This window comes from Lithobates pipiens, unplaced genomic scaffold (genome assembly GCF_037356315.1).
Source record: "Lithobates pipiens isolate NorthernLeopardFrog02 unplaced genomic scaffold, aLitPip1_a1.2 Scaffold_35, whole genome shotgun sequence".
In the NCBI taxonomy this organism is placed as follows: domain Eukaryota; kingdom Metazoa; phylum Chordata; class Amphibia; order Anura; family Ranidae; genus Lithobates; species Lithobates pipiens.
In genome coordinates, this window is record NW_027507811.1 from 17,096,561 (window position 1) to 17,122,967 (window position 26,407).

The 26,407-nt window shown below is 45.9% G+C and overlaps 1 protein-coding gene across 2 annotated transcripts; it reads right to left on the bottom strand.

Annotated features, from left to right (window-relative positions):
- Positions 1-7,523: 7,523 nt before the first annotated feature.
- LOC143955708 (uncharacterized) lies at positions 7,524-22,343 on the bottom strand. 2 transcript variants are annotated; one of them, XM_077465823.1, is made up of 8 exons: positions 22,267-22,343; positions 19,531-19,650; positions 18,514-18,747; positions 17,961-18,014; positions 13,014-13,146; positions 12,743-12,840; positions 12,490-12,631; positions 7,524-9,964 (listed from the first exon to the last, which is right to left on the bottom strand). In XM_077465823.1, the coding sequence occupies exons 2-8, from the start codon at positions 19,624-19,626 to the stop codon at positions 8,979-8,981; spliced, it is 1,743 nt and encodes a 580-aa protein (XP_077321949.1). In that variant the 5' UTR covers positions 19,627-19,650; positions 22,267-22,343; the 3' UTR covers positions 7,524-8,978. The 2 variants fall into 2 exon arrangements, with proteins under 2 accessions (XP_077321949.1, XP_077321950.1); XM_077465824.1 differs by lacking the exon at positions 17,961-18,014.
- Positions 22,344-26,407: the final 4,064 nt, after the last annotated feature.

Sequence of the window (26,407 nt, forward strand, 5' to 3'; positions counted from 1 at the left end):
ACCTAAGCCCCCCCTGCTTGGAACAAGCTGGGGATCGGAAAAGACGACTGGACTGATGTCCCTAAGTGGAACTCCAGGCAATAAGTTCAAACAAGATCAGAGCCAAGAGTGGAATCCAAAACCATTATGACATCTGCCCAACCTAACCCCCCAAGGACCGTCACGGGGACGTGGCTTAACAAACACCCTGAGAGAGACTATACATCCCTGGGCAGTAACCAGGGCCTCAACACAACAAGACATCAACTGACGGAAATTTTTTCGACTGCTTCTGACCCAAGGGTGAGCCCAGTGGTGAAAAGACATCAGCACCAATCAACTAGCCCCCCAACAATGGCCGGGCTGAAGGAAGTGATAGCAAGCATGGATGATATCGGATGCCAAGACGGCCCAACCTGAAACACAAACTAGAGAAATGACAGACAACCAGACATGAGAACAATAATACCCCCTGCCTAACTAAGAATGAAACATGAGCAGAAAAGTCAAGACCACTGTGCGTAAAAGAACCTGACGGACGGACCCCCCCACCCACATGTAAGTGGTAAGTGAGCCCGAGTAACCTGCAGTGCAGAGACAGGTAATTACTGAAAACTCAGGGCTAGTGTACCCACAGGCAATGGTGGGTAGTCGTATAGATGTGGTGAATGAACATGCAACGTATGACGTATGGTATACGGGCGAGAAGATTGTGGACAACAACCAATTAATAAACGAAACCTCAGCCCGTATGGATCTATAGACGTGACAGATCCTGAAGTGTGAGCCCTAGCTACCTGACTCAGGAACAAAACATGACACAGACACGATGGGACATGACAATCAACAAGACAAATGACTACCAGAGTATGCCATGAGTGAACAACGCCCCTCTGAGAAACTCTGGGACTTGAACACCAAGTCTGAAATACCATGACAGGCATGCCGGCAGCAACACAAAGACAGACAACGCTGAGACAGACAACGCTGAGACAGACAATGCTGAGGCAGACAACGCTGAGGCAGACAACGCTGAGACAGACAACGCTGAGACAGACAACGCTGAGACAGACAACGCTGAGACAGACAACGCTGAGGCAGACAACGCTGAGGCAGACAACGCTGAGACAGACAACGCTGAGGCAGACAACGCTGAGACAGACAACGCTGAGACAGACAACGCTGAGACAGACAACGCTGAGGCAGACAACGCTGAGACAGACAACGCTGAGGCAGACAACGCTGAGGCAGACAACGCTGAGACAGACAACGCTGAGGCAGACAACGCTGAGGCAGACAACGCTGAGACAGACAACGCTGAGACAGACAACGCTGAGGCAGACAACGCTGAGACAGACAACGCTGAGGCAGACAACGCTGAGGCAGACAACGCTGAGGCAGACAACGCTGAGGCAGACAACGCTGAGACAGACAACGCTGAGACAGACAACGCTGAGACAGACAACGCTGAGGCAGACAACGCTGAGACAGACAACGCTGAGACAGACAACGCTGAGGCAGACAACGCTGAGGCAGACAACGCTGAGACAGACAACGCTGAGACAGACAACGCTGAGACAGACAACGCTGAGACAGACAACGCTGAGACAGATAACGCTGAGGCAGACAACGCTGAGACAGACAACGCTGAGACAGACAACGCTGAGACAGACAACGCTGAGGCAGACAACGCTGAGACAGACAAAGCTGAGACAGACAAAGCTGAGACAGACAACGCTGAGACAGACAACGCTGAGACAGACAACGCTGAGACAGACAACGCTGAGACAGAAAAACAGAAACACAGCATGCCATGATGAAAAACACCATGCCAGAAAACGCTGAAACTTAATGCTGAAGCAGAAACGTAGTGGCAGAACGCAATGACAGCAATAACCAAGACTGAAACGCTGAGGCATAAATGAAATGCCAGAAATCCTGGGGCAGAAATGCTATAACAGAATAACTGAGACAGCGAAGCAACAGCAGAATCCTGGCCAGTAATGCAAAGCCCGAAAACACGCTGAGACTGAATGCAGAGACAGAAATGCAAAGACAGAAATCCTGGTTCAGAACGCCATGACAGAAATCCTGGTTCAGAACGCCATGACAGAAATCCTGGTTCAGAACGCCATGACAGAAATACTGGTTCAGAACGCCATGACAGAAATACTGGTTCAGAACACCACCTGCGTGCTACACACACACACACGACAATTCACTCACATAACCATGACTGCCAAGTAGCGCATTCAAACAATCAGCTGGAAGGAGGCGTTCCCCACACCGGCTTCCCTGCCAGCTGTGTTCACAAAGGCTCCAAACGGATAACGTCACTGGCTCCACTCATACATAGCAGTCAATGCAATAGAAAACAGAAGTCCTGGGGCAGAAAGCCACAACAGACATGCCGGGGCAGAATGCTATGACAGGCATCCAGGGGCAAAAAACGCTATGCCAGACATGTTGGACAGAATGCTATGACTGAAAAACTACAGGAGATGCTGCACAGAACGCTGTGACAGAAATGCCGCACAGAACGCTGTGACGGAAATGCAGCAAAACGCTGTGACGGAAATTCAGCAAAACGCTGTGACGGAAATGCAGCACAACGCTGTGACAGAAATGCCGCACAGAACGCTGCGACAGAAATGCCGCACAGAACGCTGTGACGGAAAAGCTGGACAGAACGCTGCGACAGAAAAGCTGGACATAACGCCGTGACGGAAATGCTAGACTGAGCGCTGTGACAGGAATGTCATGTGGAGCTCAGACAGGGGGGGGGAGAGACCCGCCACGTGGGGAGACCCGCCACGTGGAGCTCAGGCGGGTGGGGAGACCCGCCACGAGGAGCTCAGGCGGGTGAGGAGACCCGCCGCGTGGAGCTCAGGCGGGTGAGGAGACCCGCGGCGTGGAGCTCAAGCGGGTGGGGAGGAGGAAACCCACCACGTGGAGCACAGGTGGAGGAGGGGGGACCCACTACGTGGAGCTCAGAAGGGGGGGGGACCCATTACATGGAGCTCAGGAGGCCCACCACGTGGAGCTCAGGAGGCCCCCATGTGGAGCTCAGGAGGGGGGGGGGGAGACCCATTACGTGGAGCTCAGGAGGCCCACCACGTGGAGCTCAGGGGGGGGGAGAGACCCATCACGTGGAGCTCAGGAGGCCCACCACGTGGAGCTCAGGGGGGGGGAGAGACCCATCACGTGGAGCTCAGGAGGCCCACCACGTGGAGCTCAGGGGGGGAGAGACCCATCACGTGGAGCTCAGGAGGCCCACCACGTGGAGCTCAGGGGGGGGGGAGAGACCCATCACGTGGAGCTCAGGAGGCCCACCACGTGGAGCTCAGGGGGGGGAGAGACCCATCACGTGGAGCTCAGGGGGGGGGGGGGAAGAGACCCATCACGTGAAGCTCAGGAGGCCCACCACGTGGAGCTCAGGAGTGTTGTTAGATGTGTGAAATTGCTCCGAGTGCCCTTTGAATGACTTTAGCCAACAACAATAGATGATATGGTTTCACTTGAAGTTTAAGCCTGCAGAACAGTTATTATTGTGATCAATACTGTCCTCCCATTTTTTATATTTAAATATATGATGTACCTTCCTGTTCCCTACTGGAGCCCACTCCCAGAAAGCGAAAGGAATGGGAATAAGTCGTATTTCAGCACACAGTGCAGACAACCCAAAGGACACCCCGCACAGAACTCAGATGGCACGTATAATGAGCACAAAGCATTCACGGTGCACACAGGAGATACTGTGTACAGAGAATGCATTTAGGATACATAGCACAAAATGTACCTAAGGACATGAGCACAAATACACATCAGAATTTTCAAACAGACTATATAACACACCACTCATAGATACAGTACATATATGACACATGAAATGTATGCATCATACATAGTGTTTGAAGGGCCCGCATACACAGCCTAAAGTGTATAAAGTATATAGACTATAGAAAGTGTTAGTTTACCATGAAAGAGGTCAAACCCCCCCACATGAGCCTTACTCCCAGCAGACAAGGAGTTAACACCTTCATTCCTTAACCCCCCCCCAATCATTATTTGTAATAGGTAAGGGGTTAACCTCCCTGCAATGATTTGGTAGCAGGGAAGGAGCTAACCCCCCCCCCCCCCGGAATGATCGCTGATAAGCAGTAAAGGGGGTTACCCCCCTCCCCCCTCTGGAAGCTTGGAGCAGAGTGCAGGCAGGGGGGACGCTGGGTGTGAGGCGTCCTATGTACAGGGAGGCACATGTTCTCAGCGATGTGCCCCAACTTCTCATGTCTTATGCAATGACATTTGACTGGATTTTGCTCCCCTTCCATCGCTGACAGCCTGCTGTTTGCTGTATATGTGCACACGACTTATTTAACTCTGGCGCAGCCGAAAACCTCCCCCTCGCCAGGAGAAAGGGCGGGTACCCTGTATATGTGAGGGGGGGGGGGAGGGGGAGCCGGCGCGGCCGAATACCTCCCCCTCCCCCCGCCAGGAGAACCGGCGGGCACCCTGTATATGTGAGGGGGGGAGAGGGGGAGCCGGCGCGGCCGATCACCTCCCCCTCCCCCCCACGAGCAGAAACGGCGGGCGCTCCGTACCCCCGAGGGGAGAGGGGGGGGCCGGCGGCAGCCGACTACCTCCACCTCCCCTCACCTGGAGAATCGGCGGCCGCCCTGCATACGTGAGGGGGGAGGGGGAGCCGGCACGGCCGAACACCCCCCCCCCCAACGAGGAGAAACAGCGGGCGCTCAGTACCTGTGTGGAGAAGAGGGGAGCCGGCGGCGCCGACTACCACCACCTCCCCTCACCAGGCGACCATGTACATGGGGAGAGGGCGGGCAGGGAGAGAAAGGAGCAAAAACAATGCCGCCCACAGAGCGATACACATGGGGAGAGAGAGGAGCTGGGGGGCCGATCACACCCTCCCCTCCTCCCAAACCGGAAGAAACGGCAAGCGGGATCACCCCCCCACCCTGGAAGCCGGTGTGGACGAGGAGAGTAGAGGATAGATTGATCAGCCTCCCCCCCTGAGCGCCAGCTGCCTCCATCCAGAAATCCCACCGACACTGGCCCTGACAGAGGAGGAGGTTTAAATAGCCCTCTCAGGCTCCTCCTACAAATCCAGGCTGGCCTGCGGCCAGCCTTACAACATATGTGTGTGTGTGTAGCACAGAAGATATAGGAATATGGAGAAAGAGGACGGACATGACGGGGGGGGGGGGGGGGTTACTGGGTGTAAATATAAAATAATATCTTATTACCTCTCATGCCAGTTCCAGCAATGTCTCCTCTCTACTTCCAAACTCACTTCTTACCCGGAACTTCCTGTCTATGTGCTCCGCTGACAATAAGCGAGATCCCCAGCTTGTGAAGGGTTTTAGAACTGCAACGTTATACTTTAATTCACTGACAGCTTCTTTTGGGGCATTTTCAAATTGTTTTGAACATTCTACACCTGAGCTGAATTTGAAAATGAAACTAAAAATGCTTAAGGTTGGGTTCACATTAGAACACGCAGCGGCTCACAGCGGGGGTCCGGGTGTGTCCTGGTTCACCGTTTCAGGTCCCAGTTCAGCCTGAATTTTTGGGCTGAATTTGGACCCGAAAGGAACAAAAAGACGCACGGGGATTTGGTGTGACCGTGTGTAGGCAAAACAGCTTGAGCGGAATTCCACCGGGAAAACCATCTGACCTTTTCCGACCATATTTCCGATTGTGTGTACGCGGCATAAGACCTGCCTCCAAGAATTTTGGTAATTTGTAAAAAATAAAAAAACAGGACTTTCTTGTTTCATTTAGAAAATCAGAACAACTTATTAACATACAATAAAAATAAGACCAAATTGAAATCAAAACTTATATAACAGAAGTAAAAAGATACATCCAACTTATTAAACATTGGCTGGACCAATGAGAACCCAGCTCCTTCAGTAAAGCAAAATGTGCAACAGCTGATATCAAATTATAAAAGGTATCAAGGACAAACGCTGATTGGATTGGATATTTCCAGAATTTCATTACCCAACTCCTTCTCGGTTGCCATTGTGTTGCCCACATATTGCCAGTGTGTTACCATTTTGCCCGTCAATAGCTACAGTTTAGTGTTGTTGTCTTTGCTATAATTGAACCCCAACAGGTTTATAATCCATCAAACCCTATCTTGAGAAAACTCTATGTGATAGACCAGCACAAAGTGGTACGTAATTGTAAAGTGGAAGGAAAATGATAAAAAAAATTACATTTTATTTACAAATAAATATGTGAAAAGTGTGTGTGTGTGTGTGTGTGTGGGGGGGGGGGGGGGCATTTGTATTCAGCCTCCTTTACTCTGATACCCCTAACTAAAATCTAGTGGAACCAATTGCCTTCAGAAGTCACCTAATTAGCAATTAGAGTACACCTGTGTGTCATTTAATCTCAGTATAAATACAGCTGTTCTGTGCAGCCCTCAGAAGTGTGTTAGAGAACCTAAGTGAACGAACAGCATCATAAAGGCCAAGGAACACACCAGACAGGTCAGGGATTAACGTTGTGGAGAAGTTTAAAGCAGGGTCAGGTTATAAAAAAAATCTCCCAAGCTTTGAACATCTCACGGAGCTCTGATCAATCCATCATCCGAAAATGGAAAGAGTATGACACAACTGCAAACCTACCAAGACATGGCCGTCCACCTAAACTGACCGGGCCGGGCAAGGAGAGCCTTCATCAGAGAAGAGCCAAGAGGTCCATGGTAACTCTGGAGGAGCTGCAGAGATCCACAGCTCAGGGGGGAGAATCTGTCCACAGGACAACTATTAGTCGTCTCTCCACAAATCTGCACTTTATGGAAGAGTGACAAGAAAGACATTGGTGAAAGAAAGTCATAAGAAGTCCTGTTTGTAATTTGTGAGAAGCCATGTGGGGGACACAGCAAACATGTAGAAGAAGGTGATCTGCTCAGATGAGACCAAACCTGAACATTTTGGCCTAAAAGCAAAATGCTATGTGTGGGGGGAGAACTAACACTGCACATCACCCTGATCACACCATCCCCACCGTGAGACATGGTGGTGGCAGCATCATGTGGTGGGGATGCTTTTCTTCAGCAGGGACAGGGAAGCTGGTCAGAGTTGATGATAAGATGGATGGAGCCAAATACAGGACAATCTTAGAAGAAAACCTGTTAGAGTCTGCAAAAGACCTGAGACTGGGGCGGAGGTTCACCTTCCAGCAGGACAACGACCCGAAACATCCAGCCAGAGCTACAATGAAATGGTTTACATCAAAGCATATTCATGTGTTAGAATGGCCCAGTCACAGTCCAGACCTAAATCCCATTGAGAATCTGTGGCAAGACTTGAAAATTGCTGTTCACAGACGCTCTCCATCCTATCTGACAGAGCTTGAGATATTTTTGCACAGAAGAATGGGAAGAAATGTCCCTCTCTAGATGTGCAAAGCTGGTAGAGACATCCCCCAAAAAGACTTGCAGCTGTAATTGCAGAGAAAGGTGTTCTACAAAGTATTGACTCCGCGGGGGTGCCATACAAATATACCCCCCACACTTTTCACATATTTATTTGTAAAGCACTTTGAAAACCATTTATCATTTTCCTTCCACTTCACACTTATATGCCACTTTGTGTTGGTTTATCACATAAAATCCCAATAAAATACATTTACGTTGTTGGTTGTAACATGACAAAATGTGGAAAATGTCAAGGGGTATGAATACTTTTTCCAGGCACTGTATTTCATGTCTAAGGTTTACAGCCACTTTAAGACAAGGATATCCGGGTCACGGCACCAACATGTTGTCAATAATTAATAAATCATTATAATTGGGGAAACAGGAAGCGTTTTTGTGCAACACAAAATTGTTCAAGTGAATTCCAGGCAACTTTGGTTCTTTTCCAGAGATTGTACTCCTTAACAAGCAGTAGTTCCTGTTTTTCAAGGCGGTGTTATAATGACAGAATCCCGACATGTTTTGCCCGCTGGGCTTCTTCAGGGGATACATTGTTTGCTACTGCTCATGGGTGGGCCAACTCAATATTGAACCCTATGGACTGAGCCTGGGATGCTATTAAAGTTAATGTGTGGGTAAAGGCAGGCATCCCAATACTTTTGGAAATATTGTGTACAGTAGTTCCTGTTTTCCAAGGCGGTGTTATAATGACAGAATCCCGACATGTTTTGCCCGCTGGGCTTCTTCAGGGGATACATTGTTTGCTACTGCTCATGGGTGGGCCAACTCAATATTGAACCCTATGGACTGAGCCTGGGATGCTATTAAAGTTAATGTGTGGGTAAAGGCAGGCATCCCAATACTTTTGGAAATATTGTGTACAGTAGTTCCTGTTTTCCAAGGCGGTGTTATAATGACAGAATCCCGACATGTTTCGCCCGCTGGGCTTCTTCAGGGGATATATTGTTTGCTACTGCTCGTGGGTGGGCCAACTCAATATTGAACCCTATGGACTGAGACTGGGATGCTATTAAAGTTAATGTGTGGGTGTTAAGGCGGTGTTATAATGACAGAATCTCGACATGTTTCGCCCGCTGGGCTTCTTCAGGGGATATATTGTTTGCTACTGCTCGTGGGCGGGCCAACTCAATATTGAACCATATGGACTGAGACTGGGATGCTATTAAAGTTAATGTGTGGGTAAAGGCAGGCATCCCAATACTTTTGGAAATATTGTGTACAGTATTTCCTGTTTTTCAAGGCGGTGTTAATGATGACAGAATCCCACCATGTTTCACCCACTGGGCTTCTTCTAATATAGTGTATCTCCTGCCCTGGAGTCCAACAAAGACTTCTTTCCAAGTGAAATGTTTCCCACAATCTGAACATGGAAAAGGGCGCTAGCCTGGGTGAACTCTCTGGTGTTTAAGAAGAGTCTCTTTGCCGAATGAAACATTTCCCGCACTCTGAACATGAAGAGAGATGCTCACGATGAAGTTTTTTTTTCTATCTGAACAAAACACTTTCCTCATTCTGGACACCAGTGACGTTACCCTGCGTGAAACTTTTTTTGGTGTCTAAGAAAATTCCTTTTATTAGTGAAGCCTTTCCCACACCCTGGACACGAAAAAGGACGCTCCCCCGTGTGGATTCTCTGGTGTCTAAGAAGGTGCGATGTCTGCGTGAAACTTTTCCCACATTCTGGGCATGAATAAGGACGCTCACCGGTGTGAACTCTCCGGTGGATAATAAAGTGTTGTTTCATTGAGAACGTTTTCCCGCAGTCTGAACACGAATAAGGGCGCACACCCGTGTGAATTCTCTGGTGAATAAATAAGTGTTGTTTAAGAACGAAACTTTTCTCGCACTCCGAGCAGGAATAAGGCCGGTCACCTGTGTGAATCCTCTGGTGAATAGTGAGTCCTTCTCTCTGACTAAAACGCTTCCCGCACTCGGAACATGAATAGGGACGCTCGCCCGTGTGAACTTTCTGGTGTTTATGAAGTTCTTCTATCCGGGCAAAACGTTTCCCGCACTGCGAACATAAATACGGACGCTCACCCGTGTGGATCCTCAGATGACCAAGAAGGCTTGCTTTCTGACTGAAACGTTTCCCGCACTCCGAACATGGGAAGGGACGCTCGCCCGTGTGAGTTTTCTGGTGCGTGAGAAGGTGTCCTTTCTTAGTGAAAGTTTTTCCGCACTCTGAACATGAAAAGGGACGCTCGTCTGTGTGTGCCGGACACGACAGTGAACTCTCCCCTACGTCAACTCCTTCTTGGCTCAACGAAGATTTTTTGGCTTTGGATGGATCTGTTGATTTCTCCATACTGTGAGATCTTAGAGATCTATCTGGAGTTGCCGTATGTGATTTATCAGACGACTTCTGAGGATCAGAGCGACTCTTTGATCTCGGTGTATTTTGATTAATGACCTTTACTCCGGGAAATTGTGGGGCACTGTCACTGGATTTTGCATTACGATCTGGACATGAAATAGGATGTCTCTCAGAGATATTCCCGACATAGTGTCCACCTGTTGGAAAACAATTTCTAACTTCATTTTATTATTATAATTTTTACGTTTTCTTAATTTCTTATATTCAGATATAATGTGTGCGGATCTAGCGCTAAACTGTTTTGCAGAGCTCTGGAACCGGGTGCAACTATGATATAAAAATATGAAATCAAACCTGATAAAGGATGAAATGCAACTTTGTACAGTATCTCCTCCTCATTTGTTGGGAACATGACGTTATATTGAGGAATGGAGATGGATCTTTCATATGGTGTACAGTATCTCCTCCTCATTTGCTGGGAACATGACGTTATATTGAGGAATGGAGATGGACCTTTCATATGGTGTACAGTATCCCCTCCTCATTTGTTGGGAACATGACGTTATATTCAGGAACAGAGATGGACCTTTCATATGGTGTACAGTATCTCCTCCTCATTTGTTGGGAACATGACGTTATATTGAGGAATGGAGATGGACCTTTCATATGGTGTACAGTATCTCCTCCTCATTTGTTGGGAACATGACGTTATATTGAGGAATGGAGATGGACCTTTCATATGATGTACAGTATCTCCCCCTCATTTGTTGGGAACATGACGTTATATTGGGGAATGGAGATGGACCTTTCATATGGTGTACAGTATCTCCCCCTCATTTGTTGGGAACATGACGTTATATTGAGGAATGGAGATGGACCTTTCATATGGTGTACAGTATCTCCTCCTCATTTGATGGGAACATGACGTTATATTGAGGAATGGAGATGGACCTTTCATATGGTGTACAGTATCTCCTCCTCATTTGTTGGGAACATGACATTATATTGAGGAATGGAGATGGACCTTTCATATGGTGTACAGTATCTCCTCCTCATTTGTTGGGAACATGACGTTATATTGAGGAATGGAGATGGACCTTTCATATGGTGTACAGTATCTCCTCCTCATTTGTTGGGAACATGACGTTATATTGAGGAATGGAGATGGACCTTTCATATGGTGTACAGTATCTCCTCCTCATTTGTTGGGAACATGACGTTATATTGAGGAATGGAGATGGACCTTTCATATGGTGTACAGTATCTCCTCCTCATTTGTAGGGAACATGACGTTATATTGAGGAATGGAGATGGACCTTTCATATGGTGTACAGTATCTCCTCCTCATTTGTTGGGAACATGACGTTATATTGAGGAATGGAGATGGACCTTTCATATGGTGTACAGTATCTCCTCCTCATTTGTTGGGAACATGACGTTATATTGAGGAATGGAGATGGACCTTTCATATGGTGTACAGTATCTCCTCCTCGTTTGTTGGGAACGTGACGTTATATTGAGGAATGGAGATGGACCTTTCATATGGTGTACAGTATCTCCTCCTCATTTGTTGGGAACATGACGTTATATTGAGGAATGGAGATGGACCTTTCATATGGTGTACAGTATCTCCTCCTCATTTGTTGGGAACATGACGTTATATTGAGGAATGGAGATGGACCTTTCATATGGTGTACAGTATCTCCTCCTCATTTGTTGGGAACATGACGTTATATTGAGGAATGGAGATGGACCTTTCATATGGTGTACAGTATCTCCTCCTCGTTTGTTGGGAACGTGACGTTATATTGAGGAATGGAGATGGACCTTTCATATGGTGTACAGTATCTCCTCCTCATTTGTTGGGAACATGACATTATATTGAGGAATGGAGATGGACCTTTCATATGGAGTACAGTATCTCCTCCTCATTTGTTGGGAACATGACGTTATATTGAGGAATGGAGATGGACCTTTCATATGGAGTACAGTATCTCCTCCTCATTTGTTGGGAACATGACGTTATATTGAGGAATGGAGATGGACCTTTCATATGGTGTACAGTATCTCCTCCTCATTTGTTGGGAACATGACGTTATATTGAGGAATGGAGATGGACCTTTCATATGGTGTACAGTATCTCCTCCTCATTTGTTGGGAACATGACGTTATATGGAGGAATGAAGATGGACCTTTCATATGGTGTACAGTATCTCCTCCTCATTTGTTGGGAACAAGATGGTATATTGAGGAACGGAGATGGTGTACACTATATTGGGAACATTGGGTAGTGTGATAAATATAAGGATTACATTCTTCTGGGGAGGACTGGGGATTTCATATACCATATGGCATACTATAATTCCACCTCATTTGTTGAGAACATTAAATGGTGGGGTCGGTATATTAAAGACAATCTTTCTATCTACAGTTAAGGTTTCTAATTCTTTCCTGTAGTGAGAGGATGTAAAAAGCTCTATCTTGAACAAAGCCAGCATACTCTTTACTTAACTGGACAGTAACAGCTCTAAAACGAGGAATAGTCTTCTGCAGGAACTTGTGAGTGGAAGAGCTTCTAACATTTGTAGGAATAATCTTTGTAGAATGTTGATCTGAGGAGATATCTGATTGCCTCTTGGGATCAGGAAGGAATTATTTTAACCTGAAAAAAAATGTGCAACATGTTGTCTGCCCCCTCCTCTGGATTATTGTTTTTACTTACTTGTGCCTATATAAAGAGAAGATTCCTTCTGTTTACTTTTTGTAATCGTCTCCCCCTCCTCCATAGACTGCTGATCTCCACTCACCAACCTCTCTTCTTCTTCTTCTTTAACCTCAACTTTGAGGTCTTTCAGATCTTCAGCCTAAACCCCAAAGATGATTCAACACATTTATAAATGGAAAACAACAACGTTACATAGAAGAATGTCCTCTCATAGCTTAGAATTCTGTTCTGGTTGCTCAGTTCCACCTACCTGATGATGGTGGGGGATGGTGTGATCTTCCTGTGTGGAATCCCGGGAATACAGAGGACGGGGACATCTCTCTGGTGGGTTCCCATTACTGGATCCATCTGCAGGAAACGCACACACTGACTGAATACAGTTTTTGTTTCCTAATTTTTAAGCAAACTGGATAGACATTTGTCTTTTTATTTTTAACTCATTTAACAATTTAAATTTATACTTTATACTCCTAAAACTAAAGTAAAAATGTGAACTTCTTCTGCATTTAGTGTTTACTTACTTGTGCCCATACGTAGAGAAGATTCCTCCTGTTTACATTCTATCCTCTCCCCCTCCTCCATAGACTCTTCTTCTCCACTCACCAAGGTATCTTCTTCTGGATCTTCAACTTTGATGTCTATCAGTTCTTTATCCTAAACCCCCCCAATGTTGATAAAATGGTTTTGTAAACAGAAGCACAAGATTACATTACATCATCTCAGAACTTTAAATATATTTATATACGAGGTGTGACAATCCATTTTCGTGAATGCCCGTGGCACTATGCTGGTGAGTCACAAAGCCATTCACACTTGAGCGTGTTCCGACATGTTCTAACTTGCACTCTCCTGGGTCGCAGACCAGTGGGCTCAGCCTTTACGGAGTAGAAGAAGAAATATAACGCATGCGTGCTTTGCACTGCTGGCGGAAAAGAAGTGACTGGGATCTGGAGCGGCGGATCATCATCAAATTTTGAAGGCCATACTTCTTTTTTAATTAAATATCCATAACACTACTGAACCAAGGGAATATCTGTGATATCACACCATACTTTTTATATCTTAACATCACATCCGGTACTTTCAATCTTGGAACCACTATTATTATTATAACTTTGTCCTCTTCTCGTCATTCTACAGACCCCAACTTTGTCCTTTTCTCTTCCTTCTACAAACCCTAACTTTGTCCTCTTCTCGTCGTTCTACAGACCCCAACTTTGTCCTCTTCTCTTCCTTCTACAGACCCCAACTTTGTCCTCTTCCCTTCCTTCTACAGACCCCAACTTTGTCCTCTTCCCTTCCTTCTACAGACCCCAACTTTGTCCTCTTCCCTTCCTTCTACAGACCCCAACTTTGTCCTCTTCTCTTCCTTCTACAAACCCCAACTTTGTCCTCTTCTCTTCCTTCTACAAACCCCAACTTTGTCCTCTTCTCTTCCTTCTACAAACCCCAACTTTGTCCTCTTCCCTTCCTTCTACAGACCCTAACTTTGTCCTCTTCCCTTCCTTCTACAAACCCCAACTTTGTCCTCTTCCCTTCCTTCTACAAACCCCAACTTTGTCCTCTTCTCTTCCTTCTACAAACCCCAACTTTGTCCTCTTCTCTTCCTTCTACAAACCCCAACTTTGTCCTCTTCTCTTCCTTCTACAAACCCCAACTTTGTCCTCTTCTCTTCCTTCTACAAACCCCAATTTTGTCCTCTTCTCTTCCTTCTACAAACCCCAACTTTGTCCTCTTCTCTTCCTTCTACAGACCCTAAGTTTGTTCTCTTCTCTTCCTTCTACAGACCCCAACTTTGTCCTCTTCTCTTCCTTCTACAAACCCCAACTTTGTCCTCTTCTCTTCCTTCTACAAATCCCAACTTTGTCCTCTTCTCTTCCTTCTACAAACCCCAACTTTGTCCTCTTCTCTTCCTTCTACAAACCCCAACTTTGTCCTCTTCTCTTCCTTCTACAAACCCCAACTTTGTCCTCTTCCCTTCCTTCTACAGACCCTAACTTTGTCCTCTTCCCTTCCTTCTACAAACCCCAACTTTGTCCTCTTCCCTTCCTTCTACAAACCCCAACTTTGTCCTCTTCTCTTCCTTCTACAAACCCCAACTTTGTCCTCTTCTCTTCCTTCTACAAACCCCAACTTTGTCCTCTTCTCTTCCTTCTACAAACCCCAACTTTGTCCTCTTCTCTTCCTTCTACAAACCCCAACTTTGTCCTCTTCTCTTCCTTCTACAAACCCCAACTTTGTCCTCTTCTCTTCCTTCTACAGACCCTAAGTTTGTTCTCTTCTCTTCCTTCTACAGACCCCAACTTTGTCCTCTTCTCTTCCTTCTACAAACCCCAACTTTGTCCTCTTCTCTTCCTTCTACAAATCCCAACTTTGTCCTCTTCTCTTCCTTCTAAAAACCCCAACTTTGTCCTCTTCTCTTCCTTCTACAAACCCCAACTTTGTCCTCTTCTCTTCCTTCTACAAACCCCAACTTTGTCCTCTTCTCTTCCTTCTACAAACCCCAACTTTGCCCTCTTCTCTTCCTTCTACAAACCCCAACTTTGTCCTCTTCTCTTCCTTCTACAGACCCTAAGTTTGTTCTCTTCTCTTCCTTCTACAGACCCTAACTTTGTCCTCTTCTCTTCCTTCTACAAACCCCAACTTTGTCCTCTTCTCTTCCTTCTACAGCTTCTTTACCTGACCCTAACACCCATGGTCGGGTCTTCTAAGCTTCTGACTGTTTGTCAGTCTTTGCGCATTTAATAAAGACACCCTTAAATAGCGTTCCCTGGGAACCAGAACCTTCCATGGATTCCCATTGGATAGCCCTCACCTGTACCTGTGCCAATTAAAGGGACAGTACCGCCTACCCTTACCTATACCTCCTTACTAACTAAAAAAGGGGCCAGGTCGCCCCAGTGCCAAGAAAGTGGGCCCCAATGCTTTTGCCCGCTTTTAACATTCTGTGGATAGTTGTTTATGGTTTCCACTGTTCCTATGTCTCTCCATGGATCATAAAGGACGATAAAGAAAATACATTTTTTTTGTACTTTGTACTTCCCTTACATTTATTTTCTTATTGTCTACTAGAGGGCATAGGTCCCAACCTTCTAATCCTTAACCGTAATGGTTACTTGCTTAACTAAACTAAACTAAACTTGCTTTACTAAACTGAGGCATGACAGTTGGAGGCATGGTTATGCAATAGGCTACATTCACACCTGAGCGTCTTTGAGGTTTTTTCGCGTGTTTCTATGCTTAATTTTGGTACGTTTGTATACTCGTTTTTATACAGCATTTTTGATCTTTAGGTTTTTTTTTTTTTATTTATTAGCCAATAGACAAAACTATCATCTGTGTCATCATTAGCTTTTGTATTAGCTTTTATTCCTTTTTTTTTATTATTATTATTCATTATTTTTATTTTTAGGTTTTATTATTTTATTATTTTTTTTTTTTTTTCACACTGATAGGTTTTTCCGTCAGTTTTTCCTCTGCAAGAAAAAATGTTTTCCTTTAAATCCTATGGGATAAGTCATGAAAAGTCACAGCTTCCCATTGATATTAATATAAATCACGGCAAAAATTCACCGTGGTTCACGTTTTGTTTTTTTTTGGTGCAGTTTTGAGTCACATGTCCATTTTTTATTTTTTTTTTACAGCTGCAGGCAACCCAAAAATGCACCAGAAACACACAGGAAACAGATAGCAAACACAGCATTTTTGCTGCACAGCAGTGTGAAAGGGCCCTTAGGGTAAGGTTAGGGTTAGGATTTGGGGTTGGGGCTAGAATTAGGCTTAGGGATTAGTTTTATTCTTTTTTTTTTTTAGGTTGTTAATACTACTACTAATAATGAATAAATAAATGTAAAATAAATACACAAATAAAATGAAAAAATAATCATTAAAAAAATACCATGTAATAATAATCAACTCCTAATCCTTAAAAAAAATAATAATGAAAAAAATAATAATAATAAAAATAAACACCCTAACACAAAATAAATAAGAAAAATAAAAAAGTTATTATTAAAGAGGGATTCCACCTACAAAAAAAAAAATATTAAAAGCCAGCAGCTATAAATACTGCAGCTGCTGACTTTTAATAAATGGACACTCACCTGTCCCGGGGTCCAGCGATGTCGGCAGCCGAGACCGATCGATCGATCGGCTCTCGGCTGCTGCGCCGCCATTCTCGGTGAGGGAATCAGGAAGTGAAGCGTTGCGGCTTCACTTCCTGGTTCCCTACTGCGCATGCACGAGTCACGCAGCGCAATGGGAATGGTCCGGGCTGTCTCTGGGACCCGTGTGTGTCCCATCAGACAGCGTGGCGGGACAGGAAGAGGCGTAGACTTCTGTGGGAGTCTATGCCCGGAAGTGGGTGCAAATACCTGTCTTAGCCCCTGTACATACGGTCAGAGATTCCGTCGGAATGTGTCCTATCGGACCGTTTTGTCGGATATTCCGACTGTGTGTGGTCTGCATCGGACTCTTTCCGTCTGAATATCCGACGGACCAAGTTTTCCAACTTGCCGGTAAAATTTTCCGACAAAATGCTCCGATCGGACATACTCTGATCATGTGTAGCCTACTCCGACGGACAAAGTGCCACGCATGCTCAGATCAAATTCCTAGGCCAAAGCTATTGGCTACTAGCCTGAACGTAGTCCCGTCGTAGCGAAAAATAACGTCATCACGTTATGTACAATCGGATTTTCCGACAACTTAGTCTGACCGTGTGTATGCAACATCACTTCCGGACCTCTTCCGGAATTAATCCGTCAGAATTACTCCGACGGATTTGGTTGTCGGAATCTCCGACCGTGTGTACAAGGGCTTAGACAGGTATCTGATGAGCGGAAGTTCCACTTTAGGGTGGAACCCTGCTTTAATAATAATTTTCGTTTGTTTGGGTGTTTATTATTACATTAATGACAACAATAATTTTTTTTATATTTTTTTAAGGTTAGGGGTTACTTATTATTTCTTTATGTATTATTACAGATTTTGTAATTGGAGCAGAAAATCGTGCAAACGGGTGACAAAAAACAACAAACGCGCAAAAAAAAAAAAAAAACGTACAAATGCAGCATTTCCATTCATTTCTTTGGGAATAAAACCACGGCAAAAACTTGCACATTTGCCCAGTTTGAGCAACAAAAAAAAGCTCTAACTTTTTTGAGCTTCAGGCGAATTGGAGAACCATCTCCATAGAGAATAATTCATTTTTTTTTCCTCCTCCAGCGTTTTGGAGCTTCAAGCTAAAGCGGAACTAAACCCTCCTATCCATTACGGCCAAGGAAGCTGCCACCTTAAATCGATGAGTTTAGTTCTGCTTTACCGTGTTCTGTTTTGCCCAGAATCCATTACTTCTAAAGTCAGCTGCATAGCCCAGTTATTTATGGTTCCTACTGTTCCTGTGTCCCTCAATGATCTCCAAGAAAAATTTTTATGGTATGGTACTCATCCTAAACGTCTCCACTCACCGTCTCTTCTTCTTTCTCTTTTTCCTCGGCTTTGATGTCTTTCTGTTCCTCATCCTAAACCCCAAAGATGATAAAATATATTTGGAAGAAGGAAGAAGAGTTTATATAGAAGAATGACATCTTAGCCCTTGTACACACGGTCGGACATTCTGACAACCGTTGGATTTTGTCCGAAACTGTTGCATACACACGGTCGGACAAAGTTGTCAGAAAATCTGATTGTACATAACGTGATGACGTAATTTCGTTACGACGGGACTACGTTCAGGCTAGTAGCCAATAGCTTTGGTCTAGGAATTTGATCTGAGCACGCGTGGCACTTTGTCCGTCGGAGTAGGCTACACATGATCGGAGTATGTCCGATCGGAGCATTTTGTTGGAAAACTTCGTCCGTCGGATACTCCGACGGAAACAGTCCGATGGAGACCACACACAGTTGGATTATCCGACAAAACAGTCTGATAGGACACATTCCGTTGGAATCTCCGACCGTGTGTACAAGGGCTTATAGTTTTTAAATACATTTTAGATCTTCATCATCAGTCCCACCTACCTGATCATGGTGAGGGATTCCTTGTCTGTTACTGGATAACGTCCCAGAATTCCCGGCACCGCTCACCTCTCCTGTCAGCAGCTCCATCATCTTCTTGATGACTTCTAGAATTTTATTCTCTTTACCCTTTGGTGTCGGGCAGTGGGGTGGAAACACTGTGGTGGGCGACTCCCCACGTCGACAGCTGTTGGGTGTTAATGGATCACCAGATGTTTTCTTCACTAGTTTATAATCCTGTTTATAAAGAGAGAAATGTATCACTACATACTTCCCAGAATCCTCCTCGCCTCTCCAGTCAGGTCTGTGTTTTATTCATAGAGATAAGAGTGATGTCATGTGACCTCCCGGAATCCTCCTCACCTCTCCGGTCAGGTCTGTGTTTTATTACTAGAGATAAAAGTGATGTCACGTGACCTCCCGGAATCCTCCTCGCCTCTCCGGTCAGGTCTGTGTTTTATTAATAGAGATAAGAGTGATGTCACGTGACCTCCCAGAATCCTCCTCGCCTCTCCAGTCAGGTCTGTGTTTTATTCATAGAGATAAGAGTGATGTCATGTGACCTCCCAGAATCCTCCTTGCCTCTCCGATCAGCTCTGTGTTTTATTACTAGAGATGAGAGTGATGTCATGTGACCTCCCAGAATCCTCCTCACCTCTCCGGTCAGGTCTGTGTTTTATTAATAGAGATAAGAGTGATGTCATGTGACCTCCCAGAATCCTCCTTGCCTCTCCGATCAGGTCTGTGTTTTATTACTAGAGATGAGAGTGATGTCATGTGACCTCCCAGAATCCTCCTCACCTCTCCAGTCAGGTCTGTGTTTTATTAATAGAGATAAGAGTGATGTCACGTGACCTCCCAGAATCCTCCTCACCTCTCCGGTCAGGTCTGTGTTTTATTACTAGAGATGAGAGTGATGTCATGTGACCTCCCAGAATCTTCCTCACCTCTCCAGTCAGGTCTGTGTTTTATTAATAGAGATAAGAGTGATGTCATGTGACCTCCCAGAATTCTCCTCACCTCTCCGGTCAGCAGGTAGATGATCTCCAGGGTGAGGTCTAGCATCTTCTCAGTCACTTGGCTTTGGTCTTTCCCCATCCTCATTGATGTGGTCATGTGATCTAAACAGGACACTCCTCTCTGTAGATGGATAATAAGCTGAGAATTATTCTCACTATACTGGTTTGAAGAATCTCTTTACAAGTGGTCCTCCATAGTTCTCACTGGTCTCTCTTGGACCTTTTGTTATACTCTACTACTGGCCTCTTTTCTTCAATGATCTGAAAGCAAACCAGGTCACTCTTTTACTTCTCCCACTTCCTTCTCCCCACTTCCCTATTTATTTTAACCCCGTGTTTGTCTATTTTTCATATTTTTTTGTTTGGTGTGTTCACGTTTTGTCACTGTGTGATGAGTAGGGTGCGGGTTCTCAAGCCTGCCCTGAAAGACTTGGGAAGGGGTAGATGTGGCCTTTTGGCTTGGTTCGCCCTCTATCATGGGGTCTCCCTTCAGGGGAAGTCCAACTGAGTATTTGGGTGGGTCTGTTTTGGAAGACCTTCCAGAGAAAGGGGGTTTGTCTGGTTTCGGCCAGATGGACCCAAGCGACGTACCTCTGTCCCCGTCTGGAGCCTAATGCCCCGGGGGATCAGGGTAAGGTCCTTCCTAGGCATCACCCCCCACAATAAATCTCCTTTGGACAAGGTTTGCCGCAGAGCGAAATTTTCCATGTCTGATAACACCCAGAGAGCAATCACGGCAAGATTGTGAGCCCCGTCCTATTAGGGTCACTGGACACGTCAAGGAAAGGTACACATTGATGTCACCCTGACAGCCAACTCCACCAAAATAGGTCTGGAGACATCTGTGCTGCAATTGGTGCTCAGGATCACATGACAGAGACAAGACAACCAGTCAGGGTATGGTGAGAACCAACAATCCTCCACTAACATACTGTGAGGTACAGAATTGTAGGATCACTTCTATCAAATCACAAAAATCAGGAGCTTCACCCCTTATTCTATGTACTGTAGGGATGTTCAATCCTTCTGCTCCCTTCATTAGAACTTGTAGTATAGATCAGTCTGCCCCATATCCTGACCCGGAGAAGACACGGTGTCCACAGTGATGAGAGCCAACAACTAGAGTTGCCATCTCATCCCTTTAAACCCAAACACATATGAATTCCACAGGTTCTGAGGCTAATTAAATGCATATAAAGCACCAAGTGAGTTTAATTACCACCTTAATCAGCCTCAGAACATGTGTCATTAATATGTGTTCTGGTTTAAAGGGATGAGGTGGCAACTCTACCAACAACCCCGAGACAGCCCTATGAAAGCCGGATAAATGGCTCTATATTTAGGATGTATCTGGTCTATAAACCAGAGGCTCTGGATGGACAGTTGGATAAATGGTTCTATATTTAGGATGTATCCGGTCTATAAACCAGAGGCTCTGGATGGACAGTTGGATAAATGGTTCTATATATATAGGATGTATCCTGTCTATAAACCAGAGGCTGTGGATGGACAGTTGGATAAATGATCTATATTTAGGATGTATCCGGTCTATAAACCAGAGGCTCTGGATGGACAGTTGGATAAATGGTTCTATATTTAGGATGTATCCGGTCTATAAACCAGAGGCTCTGGATGGACAGTTGGCTAAATGGTTCTATATTTAGGATGTATCCGGTCTATAAACCAGAGGCTCTGGATGGACAGTTGGATAAAAGGTTCTATATTTAGGATGTATCCGGTCTATAAACCAGAGGCTCTGGTTGGATAAATGGATCTATATTTAGGATGTATCCGGTCTATAAACCAGAGGCTCTGGATGGACAGTTGGATAAATGGTTCTATATTTAGGATGTATCTGGTCTATAAACCAGAGGCTCTGGATGGACAGTTGGATAAATGGTTCTATATTTAGGATGTATCCGGTCTATAAACCAGAGGCTCTGGTTGGATAAATGGATCTATATTTAGGATGTATCCGGTCTATAAACCAGAGGCTCTGGATGGACAGTTGGATAAATGGTTCTATATTTAGGATGTATCTGGTCTATAAACCAGAGGCTCTGGATGGACAGTTGGATAAATGGTTCTATATTTAGGATGTATCCGGTCTATAAACCAGAGGCTCTGGTTGGATAAATGGATCTATATTTAGGATGTATCCGGTCTATAAACCAGAGGCTCTGGATGGACAGTTGGATAAATGGTTCTATATTTAGGATGTATCCGGTCTATAAACCAGAGGCTGTGGATGGACAGTTGGATAAATGATCTATATTTAGGATGCATCCGGTCTATAAACCAGAGGCTCTGGTTGGATAACTGGATCTATATTTAGGATGTATCCGATCTATAAACCAGAGGCTCTGGGTGGACAGTTGGATAAATGGCTCTATATTTAGGATGTATCTGGGCTATAAACCAGAGGCTCTGGTTGGATAACTGGATCTATATTTAGGATGTATCCGATCTATAAACCAGAGGCTCTGGATGGACAGTTGGATAAATGGTTCTATATTTAGGATGTATCTGGGCTATAAACCAGAGGCTCTGGATGGACAGTTGGATAAATGGTTCTATATTTAGTATGTATCCGGTCTATAAACCAGAGGCTCTGGATGGACAGTTGGATATTTGTGCACATACCATCACAGTGACTATGGAGGAAGAGGACGGACATGACGGGGGGGGGGGGGGGGGGGGGTTTACTGGGTGTAAATATAAAATAATATCTTATTACCTCCTCTGCTGCCAGTTCCTGCAATGTCTTCTCTCTACTTCCTCCCGACCCACCTCACTTCCTGTCTGTAGCTGAGATCACTTCCTGTCCTTGTGTTCCACTAGCAATAAGTCTGACTGCCATCTTGTGTGTAATATAAATATCGCACCCTATGTTGTTTTTTTAAAAACCTGCAGCTCAAAGCTTACCCTTATGGCCCCTAAACTAAATGTGGGTTTCGTTTATCACTTGACCCAAGAGACTCCCCTTTGGGTGAGCCTAGAAGCGGCTGAGTGCAACCAACTACTGTTACTGATAGTATAATATCCTTTGGTTACATCGATCTGAGTGTAAGGCAGGGTTTCTCATCTCTGGTCCTCAAGGCGCCCCCAACAGGTCATGCTTTCAGGATTTCCCTCAGATGGAACGGCTGTGGTAATTACTAAGGCAGTGAAACTGATCAAATCGCCTGTGCAAAATAATGGAAAAACCTGAAAACATGGCCCGTTGTGGCGCCTTGAGGACTGGAGTTGCCTTACACTCAGATCGATGTAACCAAAGGATATTATACTATCAGTAACAGCCACTTCTAGGCTCACCCAAAGGTTGGGGCGCCTTGAGGACTGGAGTTGAGCAACACTGGTGTTAGGTAATCTCTAACCCGATCACGAAAGAATCACTTGCTGTATGGGAGTCTAAAGCCACCCGGGTTGCCTCTCTCTCTCTCTTGTGTTCCTTTATTTTTCAGGGCCTACACTTTTTATAGCACATACATCGGATCTAGTGTGGCCTTGGACCACATGTCCATGTACGAACATGTATGTAGCCAAGACCCAACCAGTTGTAGGATTCATCTCACATTTATCCCTTTACGCCTACATACCTACCTTCAATCCTATCAATCAAACCTATCAACACGCCCTCTTCGCACCCCCCCCCCCCAAATATACAAACCAATGGGCAGTAGATCTCGGAGTCACTATAAATACAGACGATTGGCATGAGATTTGGATTGTGATAATCCTCCTCAATAAACGTAGCACTGGAAACGAATTGTAGGGTTCTCACGTGTTGGAATTTGGTCCCTGGCAGAATTTCTACCCCAAATTACTATACTGTAAGCCAGGGGTGCCCAACCAGTGGCCTGGGGGCCACATGTGGCCTGTGGAACCCTCTGATGTGGCCCACGGAACCCTCTGATGTGGCCCGCGGAACCCTCTGATGTGGCCCGTGGAACCCTCTGATGTGGCCCGCGGAACCCTCTGATGTGGCCCGCGGAGCCCTCTGATGTGGCCCGCTGAACCCCCTGATGTGGCCCACGGAGCCCTCTGATGTGGCCCGCGGAGCCCTCTGATGTGGCCCGCGGAGCCCTCTGATGTGGCCCGCGGAGCCCTCTGATGTGGCCCGCGGAGCCCTCTGATGTGGCCCGCGGAGCCCTCTGATGTGGCCCGCGATCTCCTGCTCTGGGATGGCTGGTTGGCAAGCCCAGATCACCGATCCGTCACCCGTTGTAAATGAAGCCGGCGACGGAGAAAGCAAGCGGCTGTGGAGCAGAGCCGCGTAAGCCGATGCTTTCTGTATAGCGCTGGCTCCTGTCATAGGCGGAGTGATGCCAAATATGGCCATATCTGTTCTGCAGCGGGTACTGGGCTGCTTTAAAACTGATCCGCAGGTGCACCACCTACCTCGAAGGGTCCATAGAGTAGAGTGGGTTGTAACCGTGTCTGCTCTCTATATGCAGAGTGGACACAGACCTGTCATCCGCCCGCTCCACTCATTGTAGCCCGCGACTGGTTACCAAGTCACTTAAGTGGCCCTCACTCTTCGAAAAGGTTGGGCATCCCTGCTGTAAGCTTTCCGGGATGAGGAGCACTGGGCACCCACTTCCATTGATGGTGGTCTTGTCCAATTTGCTAAAGGAGTTTGGTTGGAAGCGTTTTAGATGCTATCCACGCTCTTCTTCATTACTATCCACACTGACCCACAGATCTCGCGTAGGTACAGTTTTTTATTTTTTGCTAATTTTTTGTTTAAAAGACTGAAAATGTTGGGAAAAAAAATAAAATTTCCTTAGTTTCTGTCAGAAAATTTTGTAAATAGGTAATTTTTCTCCTTCACTGATGGGCACTGATGAGGTAGCACTGAAAGGCTGCACTGATGGGCACTAATAGGCTGCAATGATGAGGTGGCACTGATGGGTGCTGATGAGGTGGCACTGATAGGTGCTGATGAGGTGGCACTGATGAGGCAGCTTTGACAGGCTGCACTAATTGGTGCTGATGAGGCAGCACTGAGGTGACACTGATAGGCTGCACTGATGAGGCAACGCTGAGGTGGCACTGATAGGCTACACTGATGGGTGCTGATGAGGCAGTACTGATGGGTGCTGATGAGGCCGCACGGTTGAGGTGGCACTGATAGGCTGCACTAATGGGTGCTGATGAGGCAGTACTGATGGGTGCTGATGAGGTAGCACTGTTAGGCTGCACTGATGAGGCCGTACTGATGGGTGCTGATAAGGCAGCACTGTTGAGGTGGCACTGATAGGCTTCACTGATGGGTGCTGATGAGGCCGTACTGATGGGTGCTGATGAGGTAGCACTGTTGAGATGGCTCTGATAGGCTACACTGATAGGTGCTGATGATGCCGTACTGATGGGTGCTGATAAGGCAGCACTGTTGAGGTGGCACTGATAGGCTTCACTGATGGGTGCTGATGAGGCAGCACTGTTGAGGTGGCACTGATAGGCTGCACTGATGGGTGCTGATGAGGCCGTACTAATGGGTGCTGATGAGGCAGTACTGTTGAGGTGACACTGATAGGCTGCACTGATGGGTGCTGATGAGGCAGTACTGATGGGTGCTGATAAGGCAGCACTGTTGAGGTGGCACTGATAGGCTTCACTGATGGGTGCTGATGAGGTGGCAGTGATGGCTGCTGATGAGGTGGCAGTGATAGGCTGCACTGATGGGTGCTGATGAGGCCGTACTAATGGGTGCTGATGAGGCAGTACTGTTGAGGTGGCACTGATAGGCTGCACTGATGGGTGCTGATGAGGCAGTATTGTTGAGGTGACACTGATAGGCTGCACTGATGGGTGCTGATGAGGCAGTACTGATGGGTGCTAAGGCAGCACTGGCAGGCTGCACTGATGGGTGCGGATGAGGCAGTACTGTTGAGGTGGCACTGATAGGCTGCACTGATGGGTGCTGATGAGGCAGTACTGATGGGTGCTGATAAGGCAGCACTGTTGAGGTGGCACTGATAGGCTTCACTGATGGGTGCTGATGAGGTGGCAGTGATAGCTGCTGATGAGGCAGCACTGATGAGGTGGCAGTGATGGCTGCTGATGAGGCAGCAGTGTTGAGGTGGCACTGATGAGGCTGCACTGATAGGCTACCTGTGTCCCAGGGACACAGCACATCCGCGCGATTGCGGTGAGACTGAGGTGACATCATATGGTGTCCTCCCACACCAAGGGAGCGCCCCGCCTGCCATCTTTTGTCTATATGGAGGGCGGTAGCGGTTAAAAGAATGGAAAAAAAACACAAATTGCTTACTCTCTACAAATTGATCACATTCCAATCACCAATCATCTTTGAGAAATGATCAATAAACACGCAGGACTCAGAACGGAAGAATGTCGGGTGTGGGGCTTTCATCTTTATTTTCAGGTAACTGATGAACAGACAAGAAACTCAGAGACCCAAATGACAGAAATCTTATATACAGTTGCAAAAAAAAAAGTATGTGAACCCTTTTGGAAGGATCTGGATTTCCGCACAAATTGGTCACAAAATGTGATCTGATCTCCATCTTTGTCACAACAATAGACAATCACAGTCCGCTTCAACTAACAACGCACAAAGAATTGAAGGGGTTGTAAAGGTTCATTTTTTATTTTCTACATAGGTTCCTTTAAGCTAGTGCATTGTTGGTTCACTTACCTTTTCCGTAGATTTTCCTTCTAAATGTTTTTTTTCTTTGTGTGAATTTCTCACTTCTTGTTTCTCCTCAGTAAACTTCACACCATCATCCGAGCGGTGGTTAGTCAGCCAGAACAGCTTACTGAAGAGGAACAGGAAGTGAGAAATTCAGACAAAGAAAACAAAGAAAAAAAAACCTTTAGAAGGGAAATCAAAGGAAAAGATAAGTGAACCA